Source organism: Barbatula barbatula, assembly GCF_947034865.1.
Source record: "Barbatula barbatula genome assembly, chromosome: 1".
Taxonomy (NCBI): Eukaryota; Metazoa; Chordata; class Actinopteri; order Cypriniformes; family Nemacheilidae; genus Barbatula; species Barbatula barbatula.
In genome coordinates, this window is record NC_136766.1 from 17,049,931 (window position 1) to 17,075,190 (window position 25,260).

The window sequence follows — 25,260 nt, forward strand, 5'->3', positions numbered from 1 at the left end:
AGAGAGAGAGAGAGAGAGAGAGACAGAGACAGAGACAGAGACAGAGACAGAGACAGAGACAGAGACAGAGACAGAGACAGAGAGAGAGAGAGAGAGAGAGAGAGAGAGAGAGAGAGAGAGAGAGAGAGAGAGAGAGAGAGAGATAGAGAGAGACAGAGACAGAGACAGAGAGAGAGAGAGAGAGAGAGAGAACGAGAGAGAGAGAACGAGAGAGAGAGAAAGAGAGAAAGAGAGTGAACGAGAGAGAGAGAGAGAGAAAAACACTGAAAGTACTGCTTGCTGCTCGTGATCAGTGACTAGACAGCACTCCTGCTCTCTTTCCTCACTCTCTTTCAGTCCATTTCCCTCAGGGTGCCTCATTATCCACATCTCCCTATTTGCCTCCCCTCACACACAAATCTCACATCAACACACACACACACACACTTACACCAAAAACCAGACCCACTCTAACAAGCCAGAGCGCACCTCCCGCTAGCCTACGGTTGGCCTGACCCACATCTTGTTATAACCTTAAGTAAGCTTAGCCTCAGTAAGTCCTGAACACAGCATTGCCACTCTTAATCGGCTATTACCTGCCTGCCTGCAGCCCCTGAGGAGGAGGGATAGAAGTGAATAATCAGAATTTATATGGAGCCTGTATTATATCAATCTTTCCTCTGTCTGTATTGTCCATTCTTTTCTTCAGCAGTTCCACTTCACAAAATAGCCTGTTGTCTGCTTGGCTCATTTAGCTCTCATCATCTAGTCAGGAGCTTAGTGACTAGACACCATATTTCATTTTTTATTCAAATGAATAAAGAATAGGCTGAAATGTTCCCGTAGCTCAACCGTTAGAGCATTGTGTAGCAGTGCAAGGATCATAGGTTCGATATCCAGGGAACACACATACTGATAAACTGTAAAGCTTGTGATGCACTGAAAGTCACTTTGAAAGTGAGGAACAATGTAGATTTACAAAATTTTTAAAATGTTGAATGGTAATACAAATGTTTTGAACTTATGATTGAAAATACTCCTTTCCAAAGGAAAGTCTGGAAATGTAAAAAAACTTATAGATAGGAATAGATTTTGTGAAAATCATATGTGACAGCTTAGGACAGTACAAGCTACATTGTAAAGTCACTTGAATATAAATTATGTTAAACGGACAAAAAAAATCTAGTTTAACCAATTTCAAGTGCATTTTATAAGTTCCATGAAATATAACTAGATATATTATGTTAGTTTAATAAAATTCAAGTGGTCTGTAAAGCCAGTTTGATTTATTACAAATGTAAATGTGCTTTTGAACAAGTTAAGTTAAAATAAATTGTATTTTTACAATATATTGAACAGATGGTAAACCTACATCTAAAACAGTCATCCTGTAACACATTTATGTAATTGATCCTTTGCCGCTATATCTTCGAACATCTTTATTTAGCGCAAAACGCGATTCATTTTAACCCTTTTTTTATTTACAAATATTAATTATCAGACTTCTATTAAGAGGACATTCCCCTAAAACCACAGAGCCTATACAAAGGATCATATCTTTTATACAGTATATCCAACTGGGCAAAATTGATCAAATATTTATTTATTTTCAAAAAAACATATTGTCCGGACCTCCGTTTGGAAGAAAATATAAAGACCTGACCTCTTGGAACTTTAACTGAATACCCCTAATCTAAAATAATAATTTTCATTCATCAATTTAATTTTAAAAGTTGTATTTATTTGTTCTGTTAAACACAAAAGAAAGATATTTGGTTAAATGTTAGCAAATCAGAGAATGACTGGGTCACCATTGACTACCATAGTAGAAAAAATAATGTATACATATATATATAGTATATTTTTTGTTCTTTTAAACACATAAGATATTTTGAAAAATGTAGGAAAAAACTCTTCTGGGTCACCTTTGACTACCATTTTTTGATTAGCCCAGAAATCTCAGTTGCTAACATTCTTCTAAATATCTTTCTTTGTACTTGACAGAACATACACATTTACACAGGTTTTGGAACTACTTGAGGCTGAGTAATTCATAGCAGAATTTTAATTTTTGGGTGGAGTATCACTTTGAAAACAGCAACAGCCTAAAAATCTTCGAAATAATCAATTTCCTTTCACAGAGGCTCAATCAGAACTGACACCCAAACCTGAGAGCTCAGAGCTACAATCTTTGAGCACTCCAACATCTCTGCAAAGTGCTTTCACCAAACCTCAAAAAAACTGTCATAAGAGACATTTTCAATATCATGTGTAAAAGATTTTTTCTCACCTGTGAATTGTGACCTATTGGCACATCATGTCCATCCACCTCCCCCTTCACTTTAACTCTGTCTTCCTCTTGTCTTTCATTTCCTAATCCTGCATTTAACCACGAGTGATCGGAGGTCTCTTCCTGATCTAGCGCCTCAAGCTGGGGTAACAACTCATCCTCCAAAAGGTCAGGTGCTTCACCCAAGTCCTCAAGCCTCCCACCATGTTGTTCTCCAAGTAAAGCCTCCTCCACCTGAAACCCATTAATGTTGCTTCCATTCTGCCTTGTAGATGATGGTACTGCCACATTACATATCTTCCTCTCCATCAAAGGGAACGAATGGTCTGCAGAGAATGAGTTCAGACCTTCTGAAAACACCTCAGAGGAGATAAAGGGATCCTGGTTCGATTTGGAGCTCTGCATGCCACGAAAAAGGCACTGTTGTGCTGGACTGCCAGCTAACTGGACTTGCTGCTGATGTTCCATTCCAGAAGACAGGAAAGAACAACCAGAATTTGGAGTTGATGTTGGGATGGCAGTTGAAGAAGTTGTCAAAGAGACCGGAGCAGAGGAGTATGACTGAGTTACTACAGAGGGAGGCTGGCAGGTAAGAGAGTAATGAGCAGTTGGATAGGACAAGGCATGGCTCACCGAGCCAGATGAGAAAGAATGGGTTGCAGGGGAGGATTGCACGGGAAAGCCTATTTCATTGTCATCCAACCTTGGACTTGCAGTGAAACTCTGGACCCCTTGGGCCATCTGAAACCCGCTGTGCTGTTGGGATGACACAGGCATCATCGAGGCCTCTAAAAACGGTTTGGACTGCGAATGACTACTCTGGGCGACTGCAGGGTGAAAGGAACTGCCCTCCCTGTAAGGCAGGTTATGGTGACCTTGCTGGGTATTTATTTGAGAGACGTTGCCCTGATAGTAAAATCCAGCATGTTCTTGATACGTCTTCCCAAGATGGTGCAAACCTATTTGTTGGTGGGGGATCTGCTGGTGGTTTGACATTGGGTGTTGACCGAGACCATGCTGTCTCTGTTGAAGATGCTGTTGACTGTATTGCTGATGTTGACCTTGGTGCTGCTGAAACTGTTGCTGCTGAAACTGTTTAAGTTGAGGATGTTGATGTTGCTGTTGTTGATGTTGCTGATGGTAGTTAATTCCTTTCTGATCATGGTTTCCCCACATGGGGCTGTTGTTCAGAAACAGTCCATTTGTCTGGGGTACTTGGTTCATGTTGTGCCCTTGAAATTGTTGCTGCTGTGGCAGAAATGCTCTTCCATCACTGTTACCTCCTTCTGGACCAGAAAAGGATTGGGGTATTGAAGTCTGTGCCTTCATAGTGTCAAAATGCCCCACAGGTTGACTGTAGGGTATTCCGTGTTGAAGGGCAGAAGTTGACCCTGCTTCCTCAAAGCTAGGGCCCAAGTTAAGCTCATCTTCCAAGGACACAGTCCCAGGGGGAAATTCTGGATCATCCTGGACTAGGCTGTCTAGCCCTTCCCCAAATATAGCAGGGTCATCAAAAAAGTCCATGATTGGGTCGGTCATAGTAAGTGTCTGCCCCTCAGCGGCCCCTATGACAGGACTGCTGAGTGCAATAGGAAGCAGATAAGAGTCAGAGTGACTCTGTGTTCATCACAAAGAAGGGCTGTACTCTAGAAAAAAACAGAAACAATATTACACAACTTTAGATACACAATCACTGATTATAGGAATCAAAATTATTACAATATAGAGATGTGGTGGCGATTACATTTTCCCACCGGTTAATCGGCGTGTAAAAACACTGGTAGTACCGATGACACCGGGGTGGGAGCGGTTTGCTGTGGGGTGGTCGAAAGATGCAGCTGTGCGCATGACTCATTTTAATTTCAGTTTTGCAAATCGGGAGTGGCAATTGCTTAAATTAATGGTGGGTTCAATATCTTTCTTAAAGGGGGGATTTAACACGGTTTCATGCATTCTGACTTCTTTATAATGTTAAACGTGCTGGCTTCTCATGCTCAACATGTTAAACTTGTCAAAAAACGACCTGGACGTATTACGTAGCATTTCTGCGCCCGATACACTCCCCCAAGGTTCGTATAGGTTTCGGAAAGTTTTGTCGAACATGAAAAACCGTTATGTAACAACTTTTCTTAGTCCTTTATTGGGCAATTCTCCCGGAAAAGAACGGCAATAGCAAAAGAACGCCCAAGCGTCAACCAATGAGCGATCAAGATTGTCTACGCTGTGGGCCTGCAGCTCGGTACTCTTGCGATAGTGAGAGAAGTTGAGGTGTGTTTGTTGCATTTCAGTCATGGATGTTATATAAACGGTGGATATAACGCTGGATTTGCAGATCGTTTAAAACTGACAGATGGAGCGGGCCCACCGCTAAAAGATGCCGGACATGAATCTCATCAAAACAGTTATGCAGGGATAATGCGATGAACTATTGTGTGCTTGTGATTTAGTTCCTCCCCCGCATACCCCCAGGATCTCGTTCATTCAGAAATAAATCGTACAGCTGTATCTATCTTTCTATAAATGAGATCAATCTAAATAGCAAATATTCTTTGAAGATATGAAGTGGGGTGGGCGAAATTACCAATAATCTATTTTACAGTAACAATATTTTTAACGATAATAATCTCCCATTATAAATCTATATTTTATACCAAATTGTTCAGACAGTGCTTACTACTACATGTTCTTTGACAGAAAAGCTTCCGTCATAGTCTTGTCAGTCAACCCTTTATTCCATTGATATGATGAGTAAAATCTAACTCCTGCTCCTGATTTTTGCTGCGACACTTGTTCCGCTTACATGGAATGCTGTAGCCACCTTCAGACGCGCAACTGTAGTTTGGTCTTTAACTAAACTAAGTGACTTATTACTAAAAAAGTAGGGTCGGTGATGGGGTCGGTGCCGCAGTGGACAAGTGATGTAATCGGTTGGCGGGGGACACACCGTGCATCACTGGTGACACAGACTATCGCAACAAGCCTACTGCGCTACTTGGCAAAAACTAATTAAAAGCTGAAAACATGGGTTCACTGATACCACATCATTTCATCACTTTTGTCAGATTTTAGCTGATTAAAGTCATTTGGCGTACTCAGAGTTGGCTTTCAAGTTTTGGAATAGCCTATATTATACCCCACTGCTGACACTCACGGACAACCATTTCAGTTCACATCTCTCCTCCAAACTCTGCCCACAAAAGCTGGCTGTTCTCTCAAGGTGTCCTTTTGCAAGTTGTTTAGTACGGGGAACTGTGTGCACGCAAGTCGCGACCACTGTATGATGTCAAAAGGATGTCGTGAGCAGCAACGCTTCTGTCAGAACGCCCGCTGCCTTTTCAAGTACAGTCTACAGTTAAAGACACTTTCATCCATAAATTTACTCCTGCGCTGTTTCTTTCTCAGACACTTTAAAATGCTCCACACACTGCCGATATGTTTGCTGCATTAATAAAGTTTGCCTGTCTCTCCCTCCCTATGCACTGGTTGCTGCTTGATCGTATTACACGTATTCTGCCAACACCAAACATGCTTTTTTTTGCAGCCGAATAATTTCGTTTGCTGAACTTTCGGTGCATCGCTAATAGTATCACAATATTATGAATAAAAGTTTGAAAAAAAAGAAACTTATGTTCAAGTGACACAATTACTTCCAAAACATTAAGAAATGTAAATCATATTTTTGTTGTAAATAGGGATGCTCCGATCCACCTTTTTTGCTTCCGATTCCGATTCCTGAGATTCAGTATTGGCCGATACCGAGTACCGATCCGATACTAAGGTAAAAAATTTAAAGTGCACAATAACTTAATAAACAATAAATGTGCATTGCTGTGCAAGACATCAGCATCGACTTAACATAAATTTCCTGACCCCGTAAAACAAAATAACAAACTAATGATTCACAAATTTAGTAAATAGTTTATTAAACCAGCACCGGTGCAAAACAAATGAAAAATGAAACAAAAGTGTTCACTATCTTTGGACAAAAGACATTCAAAATTAAAGTGCAAATTAAGCAGCTGAATATAACAACAGCTTCACTAGCTTGATAAACGGGTATAAATAAATGGAAACAAAATCTCTTAATAATTTTTAAGAAAGTGCAAAAATAATTTAAAAATCAATTTCGCAATAAAGCAGCTGAAATTGAGCAAAAAAATAATAGCTTTACTGCTTTAGATATTCAAAATAACAGGAATCAGATCTTTTAATGCTTTAGTCACTAAAGCAAAGTCCACTTAACTAAACTAAAGTTTAGTGAAAATAAAATTTAACATCCAACATAGAAACAGATGAATAAAACACTAGCTTCCCTAGCTTAGTAAAACTGCACATGTTTGTTGCATTTAATGTGGCATTTTGTGGCACAAAATTCTCATCCAACCAGTGTGCGGTTAAACTTAAAAGCGACACGGGGGACACGTCGCAGCTCCAGATATCTGTTGTAAAACTCACCGCATTGACATCTTTAATTTTTTCGGATATGTGTTTGCAGACTTTTCGGTACAGTTCAAGGTAGAGTTAAATATTTACGCTTCGGCGTGTCGTACTGCGGCTCCAGGTGGTTTATAAGGAGTCTGAAGCCATTATTCGCAATGACGGACAGCGATTGCCCATCCATAACAATGAAAGCGGTGGAACTTATTGGCGTAGCTGTTGTAAAATAACTCCAAATGACAGATATTTTGGCTCGCTCCATGCTGTTCGCTGCTATGTGTTCACTTGTTCACGTGCACTACGTACAGAGCACGTTGCTAGCGTATGATGTCGCACGTTGCTAGCGTATGATGTCACACGTTGCGCAAAGCACAGCCGCCCACGAGAGAGTTTAAGCGCCGGTTTCTCCATGAACTTTTACATCGTCTAGCACAAATTTTATGTCAGATCGGGTATCGGTGACAAATTGCACCGATACCCGATCTAGAATTTTATTCAGTATCGACGCCGATACCCGATACAAATATCGGATCGGAGCATCCCTAGTTGTAAACCCAGCTTATAGAATTGATATCATTCAATGCTCAACTTGAACCTTCTGTATGTAAATTGATTAAAATTTAGGGATGCAATATACACTATCTAGATATTAATATAACATTTCTGAAACAAAAGTCAAAACGTGGACAGCTGCTTTTATATGAACATTCACTGCAGAAAACAAGGTAACCGTTAGTTCTCTTTTGCCCCTGAAAATCATGGAGCAAGCATACTTTACACTAGTTAAAGATTACCTAACCTTCAAACTTTTCTGATATATTTTTTATTCAACAAACAAATTATAGATGTTCTTCCTTTGTATTAGCACCTATTGTACTATTGCTCTTTGTATGACATATCGCTTATTGCTCCCCGAACTCTTTGTAAGTCGCTTTGGATAAAAGCGTCTGCTAAATGACTAAATGTAAATGTCTTCCCGAGCAACCCAGAAACATTTTCTTAATAGCCACATGTCTAACAGGTCTCAAGACATCAGTCGGTATAATTTATTGTTCTACATACTGTACCTACATCAACAATGTCTTGCTAATAGCAATAAGTGAATGATCACGACAGAAAGACAGTATTGTACAGTATTTTGGCTGTGAGCAGCGTGCAGCTGAAGAAGTTTAACCAGAGGAAATTATTTATGTTTTATCTGCTATAATATATCGGCCTAAAGTTTATTAATGATAACATTAAAAATGATTATTTATCGGCAGATACCGATATGGCCTATAATTGATCATGCATCCCTATAAAAATTGAATAGTTGTCACTAAAAAAACACTAGGGTTGTTCCGAAACCGATACTAGTATTGTAAATGCCACAATACTAGTATCACATAAAAAACAAACATATGCAGTATATACTGAATATATGTTTTTGACACGTCACGCGTTGGCAGCTCAACCAACATGATTAAACGGATGTCAAATTGTTCAAATAGAAAAGACATAGCTATACAAAACATGTTGCCTTTCTTGTATATGTAAAACTATAGCAGCACAATATATCAATACAGTCCTTAGGGCTGTGACGGTGGCCGTGACAACCGCACCACCGCTGCGGTAAAGTGCCATGACGGTGGTGAACTGCCACCGCTGTAGTGCAGGTCACTCTGCCAAATATAAGCGTAATAAAAATGACAGTTGCAATAAGGATTGGTATTTGTAGCCTTTAAGTTGTGGAATGTTTTATTTAAAAGATTTTACGTTAACAAATAAATTATTGGCATACGTTTATATTGGTTTGTTCACGCACATTCTACGGGTTCTGCAATTGATCTTGTTGTGGAATGAACATTTACATAAAATCAAAACCGGCTATGACCCGCTTGCTTGGGGTTGGGGCACACGTAAATTGCTGCGGTTGCAGAGAAATGTCTATTAATTTGCGCTCTGAGCACATCTTCTGAACGCGCATTTAGTGCAGCTGTACACATCTTATTCTGGACAGTGTCAAAGTGTTAGTTTCCCATCAACCAGTAGGAAAAAGTTACTTTTTATGGCAATCTGAATAGGAAAGCCAAGGTAGGTTTAACTAGTTTGTTTCAAATGGAATTGTTAAGGACTGTAAGGGTTAATAAGCGACTGACTGAAGTTGTTACTGCAACAAGAGCATTTTTTAACTCGTCATGTGATTGCAACACGCAAATATAATAATATTTTTGTAGATTTTGTAAAAATAATATATACTTCCCAACCACTGCACCAAAAACTGTACAAAACTGCCACGTCACAGCCCTAAAAGTCCTACATCAAAAAATATTTCTATGTAATATTGATCAACTTTTTGTTATGTTGCTACAAGATGACATAAATTAACAAAAATGTTGGTGAAACAATCAATTTTCACAGGTCATATGCTGTTTCTCCAGTCTCTGGAAACATTTGCCATGTATACAGTCCACGTTTATATGGAATATATATGGATGTTTTATGCAATGCCATGAGTTTGCTTAAAAGTTAAAGTTTGTAATTAACTGTTCAAATTTATATGAGCTACCATGTTCATGTGAAATCCTGCACCTCTGGTACGTAAATTTGCAACTTGAAAATCCTACGTCAAAAGATTTTGAGTTGCTCGGAGGACATTTGGACTTTTTTGCTGTAATGAAACACTACAAAAAAGGTGGACCTCCCAAGTCATACAATTCAGCAGCAAACACAATGTTGTATCATTCGTTAACAAAAGACAATGCTACATTTGTGTTCTTCTAGCTTGCTCATCTCCTTAAGTCTGGCAATAAATCCTTCCACCCTGAGGGCTGAGAGAGGTGAAAGGGGAAAGAACGTCTGGGGAGCATTTGGCAGCATTAGTGAAGCTCAGAAACAGGCATTACAACAGACACAGCAGCTGGAGAACTTTCAGCTGCAGACAAGAGCCAGGTGCTGCACACTCGCCTCAGACTTCAGTATGAGACAGACCAATTGAGACCGGTGTAATTCTTTGGGAAGCCCTGGCTGGGAAAACGACAGGAGCGCCTGCTATGTGGGACGTGCAGACAGCTCATTCCATTTCACGCACACATGCGCATACATGAACACAACCAGACAGAGAGGGTGAGCTAGAAACAGGCTGTTCTGACACCGGCTGTGAAGGAGGTCAGTCACGACCTGATGACTCACAGCAAACACAAACACGCACGCACACATAGATAAACAAAACGACAATGCACAGAAATGCAGATAGGGTTGATTGCTACAATCCCAATCTGGTTTCAATCTTTTCTCGTTTTGAAAATCATTTAAATCTATAATTAGGCTAACAAGACGACATCGATTTTATTCAGGTCTTAGAGAGCACAGGGACACTTAAATTGTCTATTTATTAAATCAGCATAAGGAAGTATTATAGCCTGGGGAAAATCATGGTACATGTCATTTTAAAGCAACGTTATCTGTATATTAATAAATAAGCATGCCGTCAAGTCTTTAATTTATAATCAGGTTAATTAAATATATCATACATGAAACGTGCAGCATTGCACATAACTGAAAATATCTATTTTCTAAAAAAAAATCCATGACTGAAACAGAACAATTAAAAAGAATTATTCAAAATAAACAAATTAGAAGTCTGGCAGCAGACGTAAAGACTAATAGAAAGACATTTTAAAGACTAATATTCATACATTTTAAAAACAGTAAAAAATACATATAATAGTCTGTATCAATTTTGAAGCCAATTTAAAATGACATCAAAGGAAATCTAAATTATTGTACCAAATGGCAATGTTGCTTAGCAACTGTAAACAACCTACAGCACCACCCGTTCACAGTGGAACCTCCAAAGCTAAATCACTCCCATTATAATAGTCAGAGCCGTCAAAACTTAAAGCGTTGCCTGGGGACGAGAACACTATGGTTTTCAACATGGTGTTGTTTTTTTAAATATGTTAAACATTTCTGCTGGGGTATGGCAAATTCTACTTAAATAAAAATTATTGTTAGTTCACCCAAAAATGTTGGTAACTGGCCCCCATTCACTTCTACTGTATGGACACAAAACCATTGCAAGTTAATGGGGGCCAGTTAACAATTTTTTTTAAATCTCTTCTCTTACGGTCTGTGGAAGAAAGAAAGTCATACAGGTTTGAAAAGACAAGTAAATGACAATTTTTGGGTGAACATTCGCTTTATAGCATAGTAGTGGAACATGGAGCAAAGGTCACTCAGCTGGGTGGTAACATTCGTAGAAAGCAACAGCTTAAAATAGGAGTCTTATCTCATATCTGCAGACGACGTTCTATGTGGAGATTTTGAATCTTATATGCAGGCGTAGCTGTGTCTGTCACCAGGCCTCAAAATTACAGGGCACCTCCCATTATCTGGGACTCACAAGGGAAGCATGCCGACAACTGTTTTTCAAATGTACCTGCCACAAACCAGGAAGCATTTGGGCATGTACATTGTAATTAAGGTACACAGTCACATCAGATAATGTGGGAAAAACTGTTTTTATTAGTCTTCAGCAGACTGAAGATCTTGAGATTTATTTAATAATATTAACCAGGGCTCCAGACTGTATCTCGTGAACATTTTAGAGTTTTTTAATAAAATACTCTTGCATGGTCGACCTGCCAATTTGTACTTTTTTCTAGTTGTTATATCTCATGTGAAAAAACAAGTAGATCACAAGCCCACCGGTGTAGGCCTGTGTGTGTGAGAAGTCCGGAGCTGGGCAGCTGGGTGACTGATGTTTCTCGCTGTCGTCTCGTGGCTCACCATTGACAAGTTTACAGACACAACGCGAGCATTGTGAACTACGATTTGCTGTTCACTGTGACAGATTTTTTGGAGCTTGACGACGATCAATTTGATATTTAAGACTTTTAAAACTAAACTAACCGTGAAGCAGTTCAAAATATGCCATTTATCTGTTGTTTACTAGAGACAGCGCTGACCATTTCCAATCAGTTCGCAACAAGAATGAACAACAGGCGAATGCTCTCATCAAGTTTATGTGAAGTTCACATCTTCACATTGTGTTGTGAACATGATAAAAAAGTGTCCTTAATCCACAATTAAATCATCATAAGAACATATTACCTTGAGCACTTTCATTTTGCTTTAACACTATAAACAACAAACATATACTTTTTCATACAAAAAGACATGCAAGTTTTCTGTTGGTTCAAATGAATTCATTACTAATTTGGTCTGGTGTATTCAGAGTTTAAACAGTCTCTTTACTTAGCCCTTAAAGCTCCTCTGTAAGCTCTGCCTCTTTTTTAAATGATGAGCAGAACCAAACCACTGTCACCTGCAGTCAATTGCATAGACAGGTTAGAAATATCAGGCTATAGGTGTTCTTCAGTGACTGCAGAAGCCCACAGCTGAAAGAACCACTGATAAGAGCCACAGCATCTCAGGCCATATCTGTACGAACAAAAACACGTGCAACTTCCTACTTCTGAAAATACAGTGACCCTCCCCCAACACATACATAGAAACCGAAAACACACAATGTCTAAAACCTTTCAAGGATTCTATCTTATAAACGTGTCCACGCTAAATATTTCAATTTCTTTCTAACATCTCTGAATAATAAAAGGGTTGCTAATCAATAATACTGTATGATTCACAAATGTATTTCACAACGGTTTCCCATGCCAGCAAAACTGTACGGCCTGCTAACAAGATGAGGCGCAGCTGGGTGTCAATGCTTCTGGTCTAGAAGTGCAAACGTCAACACGTTTCCGTTGTGAAATTGCCCTGTGACAGAAGCTAAGTCATATATGTTGAATTATGACTCATCTAAAGAGCAGGTACAGGTTGATGCCAGAGATCCGTGAACAGTTTCTGTGCTGTATCTGAATATGACCAAGCGTTTTTCTGGCTAAGTGAAGCTGATCCTGGACCAGCGCTATCAAGTAACCTCTTTTTTTAGTCATTCCTTTTCCCACAGCACAGGCGTGCTTTAACCAACACAACAGGTGGTGAGGGAAGATTCAACGTCTTTCAGATTAAAGTGAAACAGAAGATTCAGCGTACTTGTCTTCCTTTTGTACTTTCAATGAGCATCGACAGTATTAAATAAACAACCTATCCTATAAAGCAGAGGTTACCAAAGCGTATAATTCAACGTCATACCTGGACATATACAGATACGGAAAAAGACAATTTCAAATACAATTTTCAGTTTTTCTGGATTTAACATTTATAGGTATGTGCTTAGGTAAAATTATAATTTTTAATATTTCCCAATATTTCACCCAAATTTCAAACAAAAATATTGTTTGAATATACAGAAAATGACAACTGGAGAAACAGGTCAAGATAACAGAATAGATGCTTTCAGAGCTCAAATACTGTAAAGAAAACCAGTTCATGTTCACTTTTAAGCAAAACAACAGTAACATTTGTTAAATATATTTTTTTTCTTTCATGTGTCTTGTCATGCTGCAAGTCTTTCACGCTGCTGTTTTATGACTTTGCCACACCTGAGGTCGATTTTGTTCAAAATCAACAGACATTGGACTAATATGGCCACAATACATCTAGAAAGCTGATTAAATTATAGTTTGGAATGACAACAGCTAAAAGGCTTTGATTGACCATCTAATTCTTTTATGGGGCACACAAGGGGTCCTGACCAACACTCTAGAAAATAACCCTGCTCTAGAAAATTGGAGGAGCATAAGTACACGTTTTGTTTTTAAGGAGAACTACAGCGATCTGCACTCAATCAAAACTGAACTACCAATCCCAAAATTAATGTCCTGCGCTATAATTTGACTCCACAACGTCATACTTCCAGTGAGCAGAATCCTCATTCATTGTCTGACAAAGTTGTCTATTTTTAGCATACGTTTAAACATAAAGGTAGACAAATAATGAACCTCCTACAATTGTGAAATAACAAAAAGCCACTCCTTGAAATGAGACATAAAAAGAAAACACTTGTCTGCGTCTGACAAGTCACAGATAATTTGTAAAGTGTATTTCTTATGTAACAACTAAGGCATAATGTAAAGGCAGTAGGTTATTATCGCAGAAATAAGCCTTAACAGTGTGATGAGGTTGTTTCGCAGTGAAAGGGCTTATTTTGCTATAATAGCGGGCTGCTTGTACATTTTCCCGCTTATTACACAACTACTTGCCAAATGAGAAAAAAAATAGACATGAAATGTAAATTTGAAATATATCTTTAGCTAATTTTTACCGAATGCAGGTCTTCCGTGAGAAAAAGCCGTTTATTTTTGGTTTTCAGGTAAGAAACGACGTTCAAATGTCACGAATAGGCAATTCTTTATCATTTGTAAATATAATGTCATATGTGTTATTATAATAAATATTTATGTTTAATTTGTCCAAAAAAAAATCTAAATAATTTGCTGCATCCGGGTTACAATGTGTTATTAGTTTTGAGAGGTTGTAATCTGGGAATAACAAACCCGGAAATGTTGTGACTGTCCAATCCGAATTAAGCATTCCAACGAGCAAACCCTGTCGGACCAGAGTAAGTGACTTTTCACTGACTCACTGAATGATCTTTTGCTTCCTGATATCAATTGTGAAAGTTCATTAAGTTCGATGGCACTCAGATGGAGATGTTGTACGATTAGAGATACATTGTCGAAGAGAGTCTTTCTGTGAATTCAAGCACTTCCTGTTTGTGGCAGTTGATTCATGTCCAATCTTTGTTTACCTTGCATCCCCCACCTGTTGACCTATATATTAAACTACATTCAAGCCAAACGTAGACCACTTGGTGTTTAATATTTTTCATTTAAAGTGACATCAGCCACACAACATACATTATCCGCCGCGCATAGAGCAAGCGACACACAACAGGTTCACAATGTGCTTTCACTTTGAATGTGTTTCTGCAGTGTAAAATAACTCAAACGATTGCTGGATTTCTAATTTTAATAAATGCCCTGATTGATAAAATTGTTGTTTTGGCCATGTTAGCAATTATAAGATAGTTTAGAGTCGAGAACTATAATGTACATAGAATGGAGTACCATGTTTACATCTAAATGCCAATAAATGTAAACAGAATGAAAACCAAACCCTAAAATGTAACTTCATTAAACTACATAGATTTAATTAATAAAAATATGTTTACCTGTTTATGTCACTGCTTCTTAAACTTGCATCTAACCCAATAGACGGATTTATTGGACGCACACACCAGGCCCGAAGTTAACTTCCGCTCTGTATTTGTTGATGGGTCTGGCTAGTGGCTAATAATTGAACTACTTATATTTGATTTAATTTGAAATATTAATTTATATCAATATTGTATTATATTATAATTGTATTAGATCCATAATTTGTTGAAGTTTATTATATATATATATATATATATATATATATAAACAGTTTGTTGAATAATTTGTGTAACTGTCATTTTTAAGTTTGGTAAAGCTTCTTCTACTGTTAACCCAAAGTCATACTGGCTTGATATACTTTAACTTGCTTGCTAATGTAATTTACTTGTTATTTCTTTAGCTATTGGGAATAATCTATCTATCCATTCTTTGTAGATGTGTATCAGAAGTAAAGTTCGGGCCACAAAAGCGCATGCACATTAACAGTTGTTTATATTGTTTCTTTGAAACCATCAATAGACTTGAATGAGTTCTTTACATCATTTCTTTGTGCTACTTCATGGAAGCCTTAATTGACAACTAGAGTATTCGTGAATTTTGTGTTATACACAGGAGCAAGGCTAGAGTTAGGTACTCTCTGTTTCAAAGTAAATCGTATGGGTGATTTTCTCAGAAGACCTGTTGGATTCCTCAGGAAAGTACATCACCGTTGTGATGACCCCGTTGGTAGACCTTATCACTAATATGAAGTGTCTGGTTTACCTGGAGGTGTCACGGAATATCAAAAAGTGATTCTAACTGAGGCCTGCAGCTTCCACTAACAAAAGTACAACAAGTAACCAGTTACAACGATATTTAAAGTACTTTGAAGTGCCATATTATAGTACTATATTGTTTGGGACACCATTTTATATGATTTACAACGGTCCCTTACATCACAGCATATCGCTCGTTTTCATCACTTGTTGAAAGGTACCAATGATCGCAAACCACAAATAACGTTTATAATCTCACCTGTCCTCGTCCTTCACTGAATTAATTACACGCGTGTTTAAAAAACCAAACTATACAATCCAGCATCGACGATATCGTCCAAAACATCCCCCGTTACACGTGTTTCAGCGCGTCAATCTCTTTTTAAACGGCACTTCCAACTTCACACAGCACACGCTCGCGTCCTCTTCGTGTTTTTTTCTCAAAACATCCGAGAAACATGACCTTCGCTTGAAATAAAACCCTTTAACTGTCCCGTGGCGTTCGTCCACATCGAAACGAGGCAGCGATCGGGTCCACTTTCTGAAGTGTATTCGGTCGCTGTTAGTTCAGAACCACCTCCTGTCGGAAACCCAGCGGTGTCCATGTCCGCGTCTTTCACGTGGAGCTCATATCGTGACCGAGAACCCGAGTTCAGGTGTTGTAAAGCACACAGTGTTTCATCCAGACTGGGATTCCCTTCAGGCAGTTGAACGTCACGCTCTCCGTCTCTGCCTCTCTCTCTGTCACTCTCGCTCTCCCCCTCTCATCAGGACTGACAGCCACCTGAGTTTCAGCACTGTCGCGTTCTAATACCATCTACGCTCTCTTAAGACCTAGAGAAGAAATAAATGAGCGAACTTACCCAAATGAAGCCAAATCCCGCGAACATTTATGGAGGAATAAAATAGCGAAGTTTTTGGCGTAGTTAATATCGCTGCTGGGCGACCTCGGCGGTTCCAGCGCTGCTGACGTAGGTGGTGATAAAACACATATTTGCATATTTGTTAGGTCCTCTGTGATTGGTCGAAGAGGAATTTGTTTTTCAAACAACTGGGACGCCTGATGGAGTACTAAAACGAAGTTTCGGGAAAGGCTAGTGTCCTGTTTCTTAAACGCTCATTGTTAACGGTGAAATAGGTTTATATTCGCAAAATTTGACGTTACACCGATCACGTACAAGATGGCCGTGCCGCAACCTCAGCCAATCAGGGGGTGTTTTACACTGACGCGAAGGACCTATCGTAGTTGAGCGGATGAGTGGGGAAAAGTTGTTGTCGGTGCCTCTGATATTTGATCACCTCTGGCGGATCTTTTGGGAACTGCTGGCTGTCAACACTTTATAAAGACAATACAAACCAGAGTTTTAAATTAAAAGGTGTAATGCACTCTGAAACATTAAAATGCTATTAACAAAAGAGTATTAGTGTATACAAATACACTCACGTTAAGTGGCTTCAAAGCAGATTACATTTTCGATTTAAAGGGACAGTTCACTCAAAAATGAAAATTCTATCATTTAGGCTACTCACCCTCAGGTTGATCTGTATGTGTCTTTGTTCTGCTAAACACTAGGCAAGATATTTGGAAGGCTATCAGTTTCAAACCAAACAGAACTCGTCCCCCATTTACTGCCATAGTAGGGAAAATAAATACTATGGGAGTCGATGGGGGATGAGATCTGTTTGGTTACTGACATTCTTGCACACATCTTCCATTGTGTTTTGCAGATTGAATACATTTATACAGTTTTAACAGCAAACAATCATATATTTTGTTTTCAATATTAAATATTTAGTCAATATAATCATTTGAGCATGTACACAAAATCCCAATTGTGATCCAGGCATGTTCATGATCTAAATTTTCTTATTCAAATTTTAAAGACATCTTTCTCTTTGTCAGTAAGTTATTAGGTACAGTCTACTCTCAATTGACTCCAGTTAAATGCAAAATCAAGTCACGGCACAGTCGCAACAGAATTAAGTGTTAGTTTATGCATTTATTTGTCTGCAACAGATTAAAAAAGTTCTTATAGTCCTGCATGAAATGCTCAAAATAAAGAAAGTGGATATTGTAAAAGCACAAATTCATAACATTGTAAATTTCTACATAAATAAACTGGAGTGGACTGATTTCTAGAGGTCATTCATTGCTCAAATTGCTCCACTATTTACACATCAAACCCTGATGAAGCCATTACAGCACATTCAAAGTGAAATTTATTTCTGTAAAAAATAAGGATTAAATTAGTTTCTTAATGAATAATATATGTCTTGCTCTGCATTTTACATTAAAACAATTACATACACTGGATCTTTATTACAGTAGATTAAAACCTAAATTGTCACACAAAAACAAAATCACCTGTCCCAGTTTGAGAATGCACGTTTAAAATTGAAACCGTTAACAAAATTTGTGGGGAAAGAATATGTATAAAATTTTGTCAAATGATTTACTATAAAATCAAGTCATCATTTAGAAGACCATGACCTACACAAACAAGTGAGGTGGTTTGTTGTGCCTGAAAGCATTAACATGTGCAAGTAACAGTATTGTCAAGAACAAGCTCTGTGCCATTGGCATGTTCAAGCCTCAGCATCGAAACAAATGGTTGGAGTCTTTAGATCTACAATGGGAAAGTTTGTATGTTATCGAAGCAGTTTAAAACTATTTAAAGCCGAGCACATCGAAGTTCATAGAACATCATGAAAATTTTATTCTTGTCTCTCTGTTGCACCCTCCTGGTGGACAGTCCGAAGTACTGAAGGTTCATGTCTGAAGGGGGCTGTCTTCTTTGCTGAAAGGCTGGATGGAGCCAGGTTTCACCCAAGACAGTCCAGACACCTGTAAGCCTTTGTTGCAATCTTCCGGGCGTCTCTACAACAAAAAGAGAATGACCCTTTGACACAAACATTAAAAGTATGTACGTGTATATATAAATAATTCAACTTTTTCCAAGCCACTGAAGTGTGTTTCTGTTCATCTGCATGGTCTAACATTTCGTAAGTACTCCTTACTGACCATAGGTACATACAGATGATTACAGTCGTGTGTTAGTCAACAGTGCACTAAACTCCATGCACATCCAAACAACATGCACACGCTACAAAAAACTTTAGTTGCATGCAATGACAGCAAGGACCCTGCTGTCTTGCAAGGCATTTAAGGCGCACATATGGAAAACTGAAGCATACTTTCAGCTTAAGACTGTACAGTACAAAAAGGATAGGAGCATAAGAAATGGGAAAGGAAATAAGCTGCACAACATTCCACATGTGAACATGCATGGAACACACAAGCGCACGCTTTACAATGAAGCATGCATCAGATACCAGGAAGTAGCCAGTTTTTACTTGGTTTTGGGGAGCAGTCAGGGGAGCGTCACACACTCACTTTATGTGCAAACATTTTCTCTTTTGCTTCTTCATGTACTGCTGGATTCCATGGGGAAAAGCTAGAGAAATGCAAACAAAGAGGTGAAAATAAATAAGCAGTCTGATGACTCCGTGAACTTATAACCCCACTTAGCAGCACAAGGTCTTGCATTCATTTTAACTAATAAATGAAATTTATTTTGTAGCAGTATATTGTATATAAAGAAATCCATCAGTAGGGCTAATTTGAAAATGCTATGCAAGTTTTGTACTTGCCTTATTGCACAAGGATCATCTATCTTGGGCTGGTCAAACAAGTGACTGTTGCATAGCTTGACACTGTCTATCACCTTGCGTTTAAAAAGCTGGACGTCTTTTTCATACCTTTGCAAAAAATGTAAATATCGGTAAACAAAACAAGACGGAACACATGTTAAGCTCCCAGGTAACAACTGGGTGGCAAAGACCAAACAAATGTAATAGGAGATCAGGTCTCCTGTGGACCAAATATGCACAAACAAGCAACAACAGAACACACAACAAAGAGGCAACTTCAGTGGCACAGACTATTAATCATTTTTGGAGTCACAAGTGTCAGCTCTGGGAAGATTGAAAAGTGTTTTGAAAAATACAGAACCCATTACTCACAGTACTGCAGCCTCTGGGTTGAGTGGTTCCATGATGTTGATCTTGTAGAAGATTGTGCGTGCATACATTAAGACCTGCCAGATATGGTTGTGGTTTCGCCTGCAATACAAGGGAAAAGATAATTTAAAATTTCAAGAGATATTTAGATATATAGCTAAATTTCATACTGCACTAAAAAGCAACAATGCAGCAAACATGTAGCCCCGCTAACTTAATGGTTGTAGCTAGATGGGGATCATTCAAAAATCAGGAAAGATCTCACAGGATGATTGATTTTCCAAGATTCCCCTCACAGGGACATTTCTGTCCATTTGGCAAGATTTTGGCCTTAACCGAATTCATTCTAGCCCTAAACTTTTATATCTAGGACACTGTTGCTATGTACTCTAGAGATTTGACCATAACAGATTAGGTTGCCTTTTTACAGACCTCCATTTGGTGAAAGCCCTCTTCACGTCCAGCTCACCAGAGTCTGGGTCCACTAGTGGGTGAAAAACAGGGGTGTCGAACACAACTCTCTGAAAGGACATACATAAACAAAAGAAAGACAGATCAGCACATCTGATGAAAGCAAACTGCAGGGTCAAGTAGACATGACCCCAGTCAACTACATGATATTCTGAACTTCAAAAACAGATGCACCATTTGACAATTATAATAATTAAGGTCGATATAATACATGCATCCTTCAGTCTACTACTGCATAGTGGAATTTATGATGCTATCAAACTGTGGAAAACACGTTGTTTGCATTGACAATTAAATTGGTCTCAAATTGGACTTTGAACTAACATGTGTATTCACCTCAGAAAAATATTTTATGATTCATTCATACAAGGCTGTTATTATTTTCTGGTTAGTTTTTTGTACACAGATTTATCTGTATATAGAATTGTAAAAGTTTAGTCTGGAAGACTCCGATATTTATGGATACATGTATGTATATACATAATGTATGTGCCAGAAACCAATGGAACATATAAATGTAAAGCTGCTTATCGCTGCTGTCCTTTCGAAAAAACCTCCAATCTAGGGTTGGGTACCGAAACCCGGAACCTATGTATCCGGTGTGTAACCGGACCAAACCAAAATGCAGATTTTGGTGCCTCATTTCTATGCCACTTAAATGATGACCGAGCCGTTGATTGAGACCTTTGCCCTCATTCACGTAAACTTAAGTCGGAAAACTCTATCCAGCATCTTACATAATGGTTAAACGGACCGCAAAATTTTGTGTGATCCGTAAGGATCAGGCGCGTCCCACAGATTCGGAATGCGCATGACCCGTAGATTCATCATAGTGTAAGACAGTTTTAATAAGCGCTCTATCTCCCTCCACAACTCCTGCATTAGGAATTTTTTTTAGTGAAAATAACTCATTTGAAACGCACATGACTCGTCTGTAATGCAAGCGACCACAGTTAAACCGGTGCAAGCGTTTAAAATCAATAAAGTGCTTGCTGTATGCAGTTGAGCTTGTTCTTAAAGTAACGCATCTTACAAGACAACTGATACAGCAGTGAAAGTGCAAAAAAATTACAGCATGCGTCAGTCTGAACTCTAGACATCAGTCTGTCAAGCTTGTCACTCTTACTGCATGTAAAAGCATATTATATATATATATATATATATATTTGGAAAATGAAGAGGAAGTGTACAGTACTTACTGGACAGTCTCCATCCGGGTAGTTATCAGGAATGTACACGGTAAACTTAAACACACCATCTTGGTACAAGCCATGTCGAATGAAAATCACTCCAAACCACACTACAAAAACATCAAATTATCAATGCAATCAGAGGCTTATCTGTACTTCTGATAAACAACAGCACCCGCTTTCACATCGGGGTATTTTCAGATATACAGTTACAGAACCAATTACAAAGGCTGTTATTAAAACAAACAACTGAATGACACCAACATAAGATCTGCATTTTTGTTGTCTGTTGAGGATTGTGTGTGACAAATGCATATATATGCAAGTTATGTTGTATGTTTTTTATGTCTTGTGTACTGGATTAGGCCCGAATACAAAGCAGGAGTGAATTTAGTCACTCCAATAGTTCTAAACAAAGTGGATACCTCCACCAAAAAGGGTACTTCCTGGAACTATGAAAACATTTCACCAGTGTGAAAGCACTTACTGCACCAGTTCAACATAAGCCATAATTTTAAACAAGAGTTTCCAAAGATCTGCTCTTTTGTGCCATAGACAAAAGAAAACGAGAAACATTGGGTTCTTACTTAATGCTGATCTGTATGAGGGCTGTACATAGATGCCAGGGAGCTTTTGCTTGATCACCAATGTGCTGCAATAAAGACAAGGTCGTAGCCATCAATTTCAACCATATACCGCAAACAAAACAAAAGTAAACTGCATAACTTATTGCAAGATGATATGATTTCTGGATTACCAACAGATTTATGTTCTTGTTTGTGATTGGATGTTTTAGACAGTTGAATGTAATCTGAAAAAACCACTAAACCCAATACGACGCACCACTCATCCCCAAAGACCAGCAGAAAACAACTGGAGTTAACACAAGACTCATACAGAGCATGACTTACAATTCGGCAAGCAGCGAGTACTCCAGGTAGAAAGGCCCATATGAGGCATGGGTGCCATTGGCTGACTGTGCCGAAGTGGCCGGTGAGGCAGCTTTAGTGATGGGGACTGCATTCTTTGGGATGGAGGGAAGTTGCTTCTTACCAAATGGAGGACGAGCTGGACTGGCTCTCTGTTCAGCTTGACCAACCTGCTCCTCACTGTCTGATCTCTGTGTACACAGACACAAACACAATTTACTTTCATAAGAATGTAGATCACTTACTATAAGGAGGCCAAAGTAAAGAAAATCCATTTCAAACAAGACAAAAAACTATACAAAAATGTAACCCATGACATACTCGTAGTCACCCTAGAAACCTTGATACATACAGCAAACCCACATGTCATAAATCAGCAAGAGAGAGATCCGAAGTTAGTCTGTAAATCCGCATCTATTAGGAAACAGCTGAATTTAACACCTTTGTAACAGCTGGGTTTCCATGCTAAAGCCAGGCCAGCAAAAACATTATGGCTTTTAATTTCAAAATAAAATATTTAATGAATATATTTGTTTACTGGTAGTTAAAAAAATATAAACTATATACACTACCCCTCTACCAGAGACAAAGTCTGCGTAAAATGACATTTTAACCCAAAAGCTCTTTGTGTGACTAAGCAATAGTTCATCCAAAAATAAAAATTCTGTCATAATTGACTCACGCTAATGTCATTTCATAACTGGTTAAATTACTTTGTTCCTATTAACACAAAGAAATATATTTGGAAGAATGTTAGTCATTTTCAGTTCTGGGACATCGTTGACTACCAAAGAATTAAAATGGTAGTCAAAAGTGCCTTCGAACACTTGGTTTTCCTAAATTCTTCAAAATATCTCATTACGTGTTCAACAGAACAAATCTATTCTTTCCTACTACGGTTATGGATGATGTACCAGAACTGAAAATTGCCAACACTCTTCCAAATATCTTTCTCGTGTTCATTGAAACAAAGAAATGTATACAGGTTTGAAACAACCTGAGGGTGAGTAAATTATTACATATTTTTCATTTTTGGATGAACTATCCCTTTAAGTCAAATATTGTAACGTAAAAAGCTGCAGAACAATTTCAAACATTATCTCCTACTTTAAACAAATTCTGCTCATTTCAACGATTGCCCTAAAATTAGGTTTTCAAAAGAATGTAGGCCTAGAAGAATTCACAATATGTTCCCTTTGGTATTTTCTATAGGTAACGAAGCTTTTAGGACTCCCGAGGCTTTGACATATCAGTTATCTGTGGCCTATTTAACATCTGTCATTGTTCAATAATGTTGTTCATCTGTGTGCCAGGATTTTATAGGCCATACTTCACCTTACGACCAACGTTTGTCGACATGCTCCAGAATGTGTTCATTACTCATTGAGCTCTCGATGGGTGTATGCTTGTTCGCTTTTTAGTGGCATCCGAAGTATTCACTGTGAGAGAGGAAAAGGATGAGAGAGAAAATATAAATAAATGCTGATGAGTGCATGAACATTTGGAGAACACAACCTGATGCTGAATGGCAGCTGGTGGAAATTCAATCCTCACTAGCACAGACAAACGTCAACTGGGCTAGTCAACACCCGTTGCTACAGACATGAAACGGTCTGTGGAACGGAGTTGAGAACTTGAGAAAACAGTTCTCTCGGAGCCACGTCACGGTCTAATTGATACGAGGATTATCACTAATATTGTTATTGTCGCAGTGTGGGAACTTTCGGTAATTATGTTATGGAGCGAAAGACATGAGACATGTCAAAACCAGACACTGGCAGAACCGCTTCGACTAGAAACAAGTGCTAGTACTTTTCACAACAAATCATTACCTTCATTTAATATCGACACCCACTGCAGACAGCTTAGTTAAGAAACAAGTGAACCCGAGGCTCTAATGAAGGCTATGTGGGTACTTTCGATGCGGAGTTTAGGTGACTGACTGAAACGATGGGTGAAACCCTCCGAAGCAAATGAGTTTCTACTTACCCGAACCAAACAATGCGAGCTGGATGAAGACATGACAGAACAACTCATTCGCATGCGAAATAATTTAGGTTTGTCTATACAAGTTAATTTCAGCAGCCGACGACACCGCCATCTGAATAATCTCACAAATATCGAACACACTCCAAGCTAACTTGACAGGAAAAGGCGGGACATAAACATAACTGGGGGATTGCAATTGGCTCTTAGTGAGAGTGACACCTCCGGCACCCTATCAGAAATGAAATACCACTACCGAAAATGTTAAATGTCTCCAGGTTAATGACTAGACAACAAATGTTATTATCCGGCACATTCTGATAATTTAAGACCGAAAACAGTATGTGACACAAGTTTACAACGGGTCGCGAACGCACAACGAAGATGTTGTAAAAGCAGTAAAAGGCTTGCGTTTACGTATAGCTCAGGTTCGGTGATCGTTTTAACAGACACGGATCGACACTTTTATCTTACGGTATGACATTCATGCGGATGTGACCCACCATAAATTTAGATCTTAATAATTTGAATGAATATGAGAAACTTACCGTGGTAACCTCAGGACATTTCACACATTTTTTAAACACCTAGAGTATGTACCCTCCCAGTTGAGTAACCGCATGGAATGTGCTAGTGCTCTGCCATTGGTTTATAGACACACACGGGAGAATCTAGTGGCGCTTTTTTCTGTCAATCATCTTAGATCAAGGTAGTGCGTTTGGATTGGTTGTTTTTGTCAAGCTGTTACTGTGTTAAATTGATAGGATATCTTAATTGGTTTGTAGGAATACATTTGTATTTTAAATAAATAGCCATTTATTGCGTTAAATGAAGGCCAGAAAACATTTTAAAGTGAACCAGTTTCTTAAATAAACCACTTGAAACAATGATAACACCTGTAATGAAAAGAGTTGAATTTTTTTTATTTTATTTGTATCGAATTATCACTAATGAAATTCACGACCTACGTTATTTTTAATTGAAATAACTTAAATTATCAATTAAACGCACAATAAAAAAACACGATTTCTGAAAAAAATAAAATCTTCATATGTAGGCCCTTGCTGTGTTGATAAGAATTACATTGTAACCGCTTGA

At 38.4% G+C, this 25,260-nt stretch overlaps 2 protein-coding genes across 10 annotated transcripts in view; both read right to left on the reverse strand.

Annotated features, from left to right (window-relative positions):
* Positions 1–16,534, reverse strand: part of chd9 (chromodomain helicase DNA binding protein 9) — a 71,817-nt gene extending 55,283 nt beyond the window's left edge. For all 4 annotated transcript variants that reach the window (XM_079466529.1, XM_079466528.1, XM_079466527.1 and 1 more), the window contains exons 1-2: positions 16,430–16,534; positions 2,270–3,915 (exon numbers count right to left, since the gene is read on the reverse strand). In XM_079466529.1, the coding sequence (XP_079322655.1) occupies positions 2,270–3,808 (1,539 nt within the window). In that variant the 5' untranslated portion in view covers positions 3,809–3,915; positions 16,430–16,534. The remainder of the gene's footprint in view (positions 1–2,269; positions 3,916–16,429) is intronic.
* A 363-nt stretch (positions 16,535–16,897) lies between these two features.
* On the reverse strand, positions 16,898–24,868 carry aktip (akt interacting protein). Of its 6 annotated transcripts, none has more exons than XM_079484967.1 (10): positions 24,711–24,868; positions 23,512–23,615; positions 22,159–22,367; positions 21,835–21,899; positions 21,257–21,357; positions 20,019–20,107; positions 19,590–19,688; positions 19,218–19,325; positions 18,961–19,021; positions 16,898–18,444 (listed from the first exon to the last, which is right to left on the reverse strand). In XM_079484967.1, the coding sequence occupies exons 2-10, from the start codon at positions 23,551–23,553 to the stop codon at positions 18,337–18,339; spliced, it is 882 nt and encodes a 293-aa protein (XP_079341093.1). In that variant the 5' UTR covers positions 23,554–23,615; positions 24,711–24,868; the 3' UTR covers positions 16,898–18,336. The 6 variants fall into 6 exon arrangements, with proteins under 6 accessions (XP_079341093.1, XP_079341095.1, XP_079341094.1 ...); XM_079484969.1 differs by lacking the exon at positions 24,711–24,868 and adding an exon at positions 24,666–24,703 and having other exon boundaries at positions 17,257–18,444; XM_079484968.1 differs by lacking the exon at positions 24,711–24,868 and adding an exon at positions 24,166–24,703 and having other exon boundaries at positions 17,291–18,444.
* Positions 24,869–25,260: the final 392 nt, after the last annotated feature.

Coding starts and splice junctions, on each gene's coding strand:
- aktip (XM_079484967.1), bottom strand. CDS start 23,553: ATGAACACATTCTGGAGCATGTCGACAAACGTTGGTCGTAAG. Junction 22,368..23,511: donor CGACAAACGTTGGTCGTAAG/GTGAAGTATGGC, acceptor CTGTGTACACAG/AGATCAGACAGTGAGGAGCA. Junction 19,022..19,217: donor GATGATCCTTGTGCAATAAG/GCAAGTACAAAA, acceptor GCATTTCTCTAG/CTTTTCCCCATGGAATCCAG.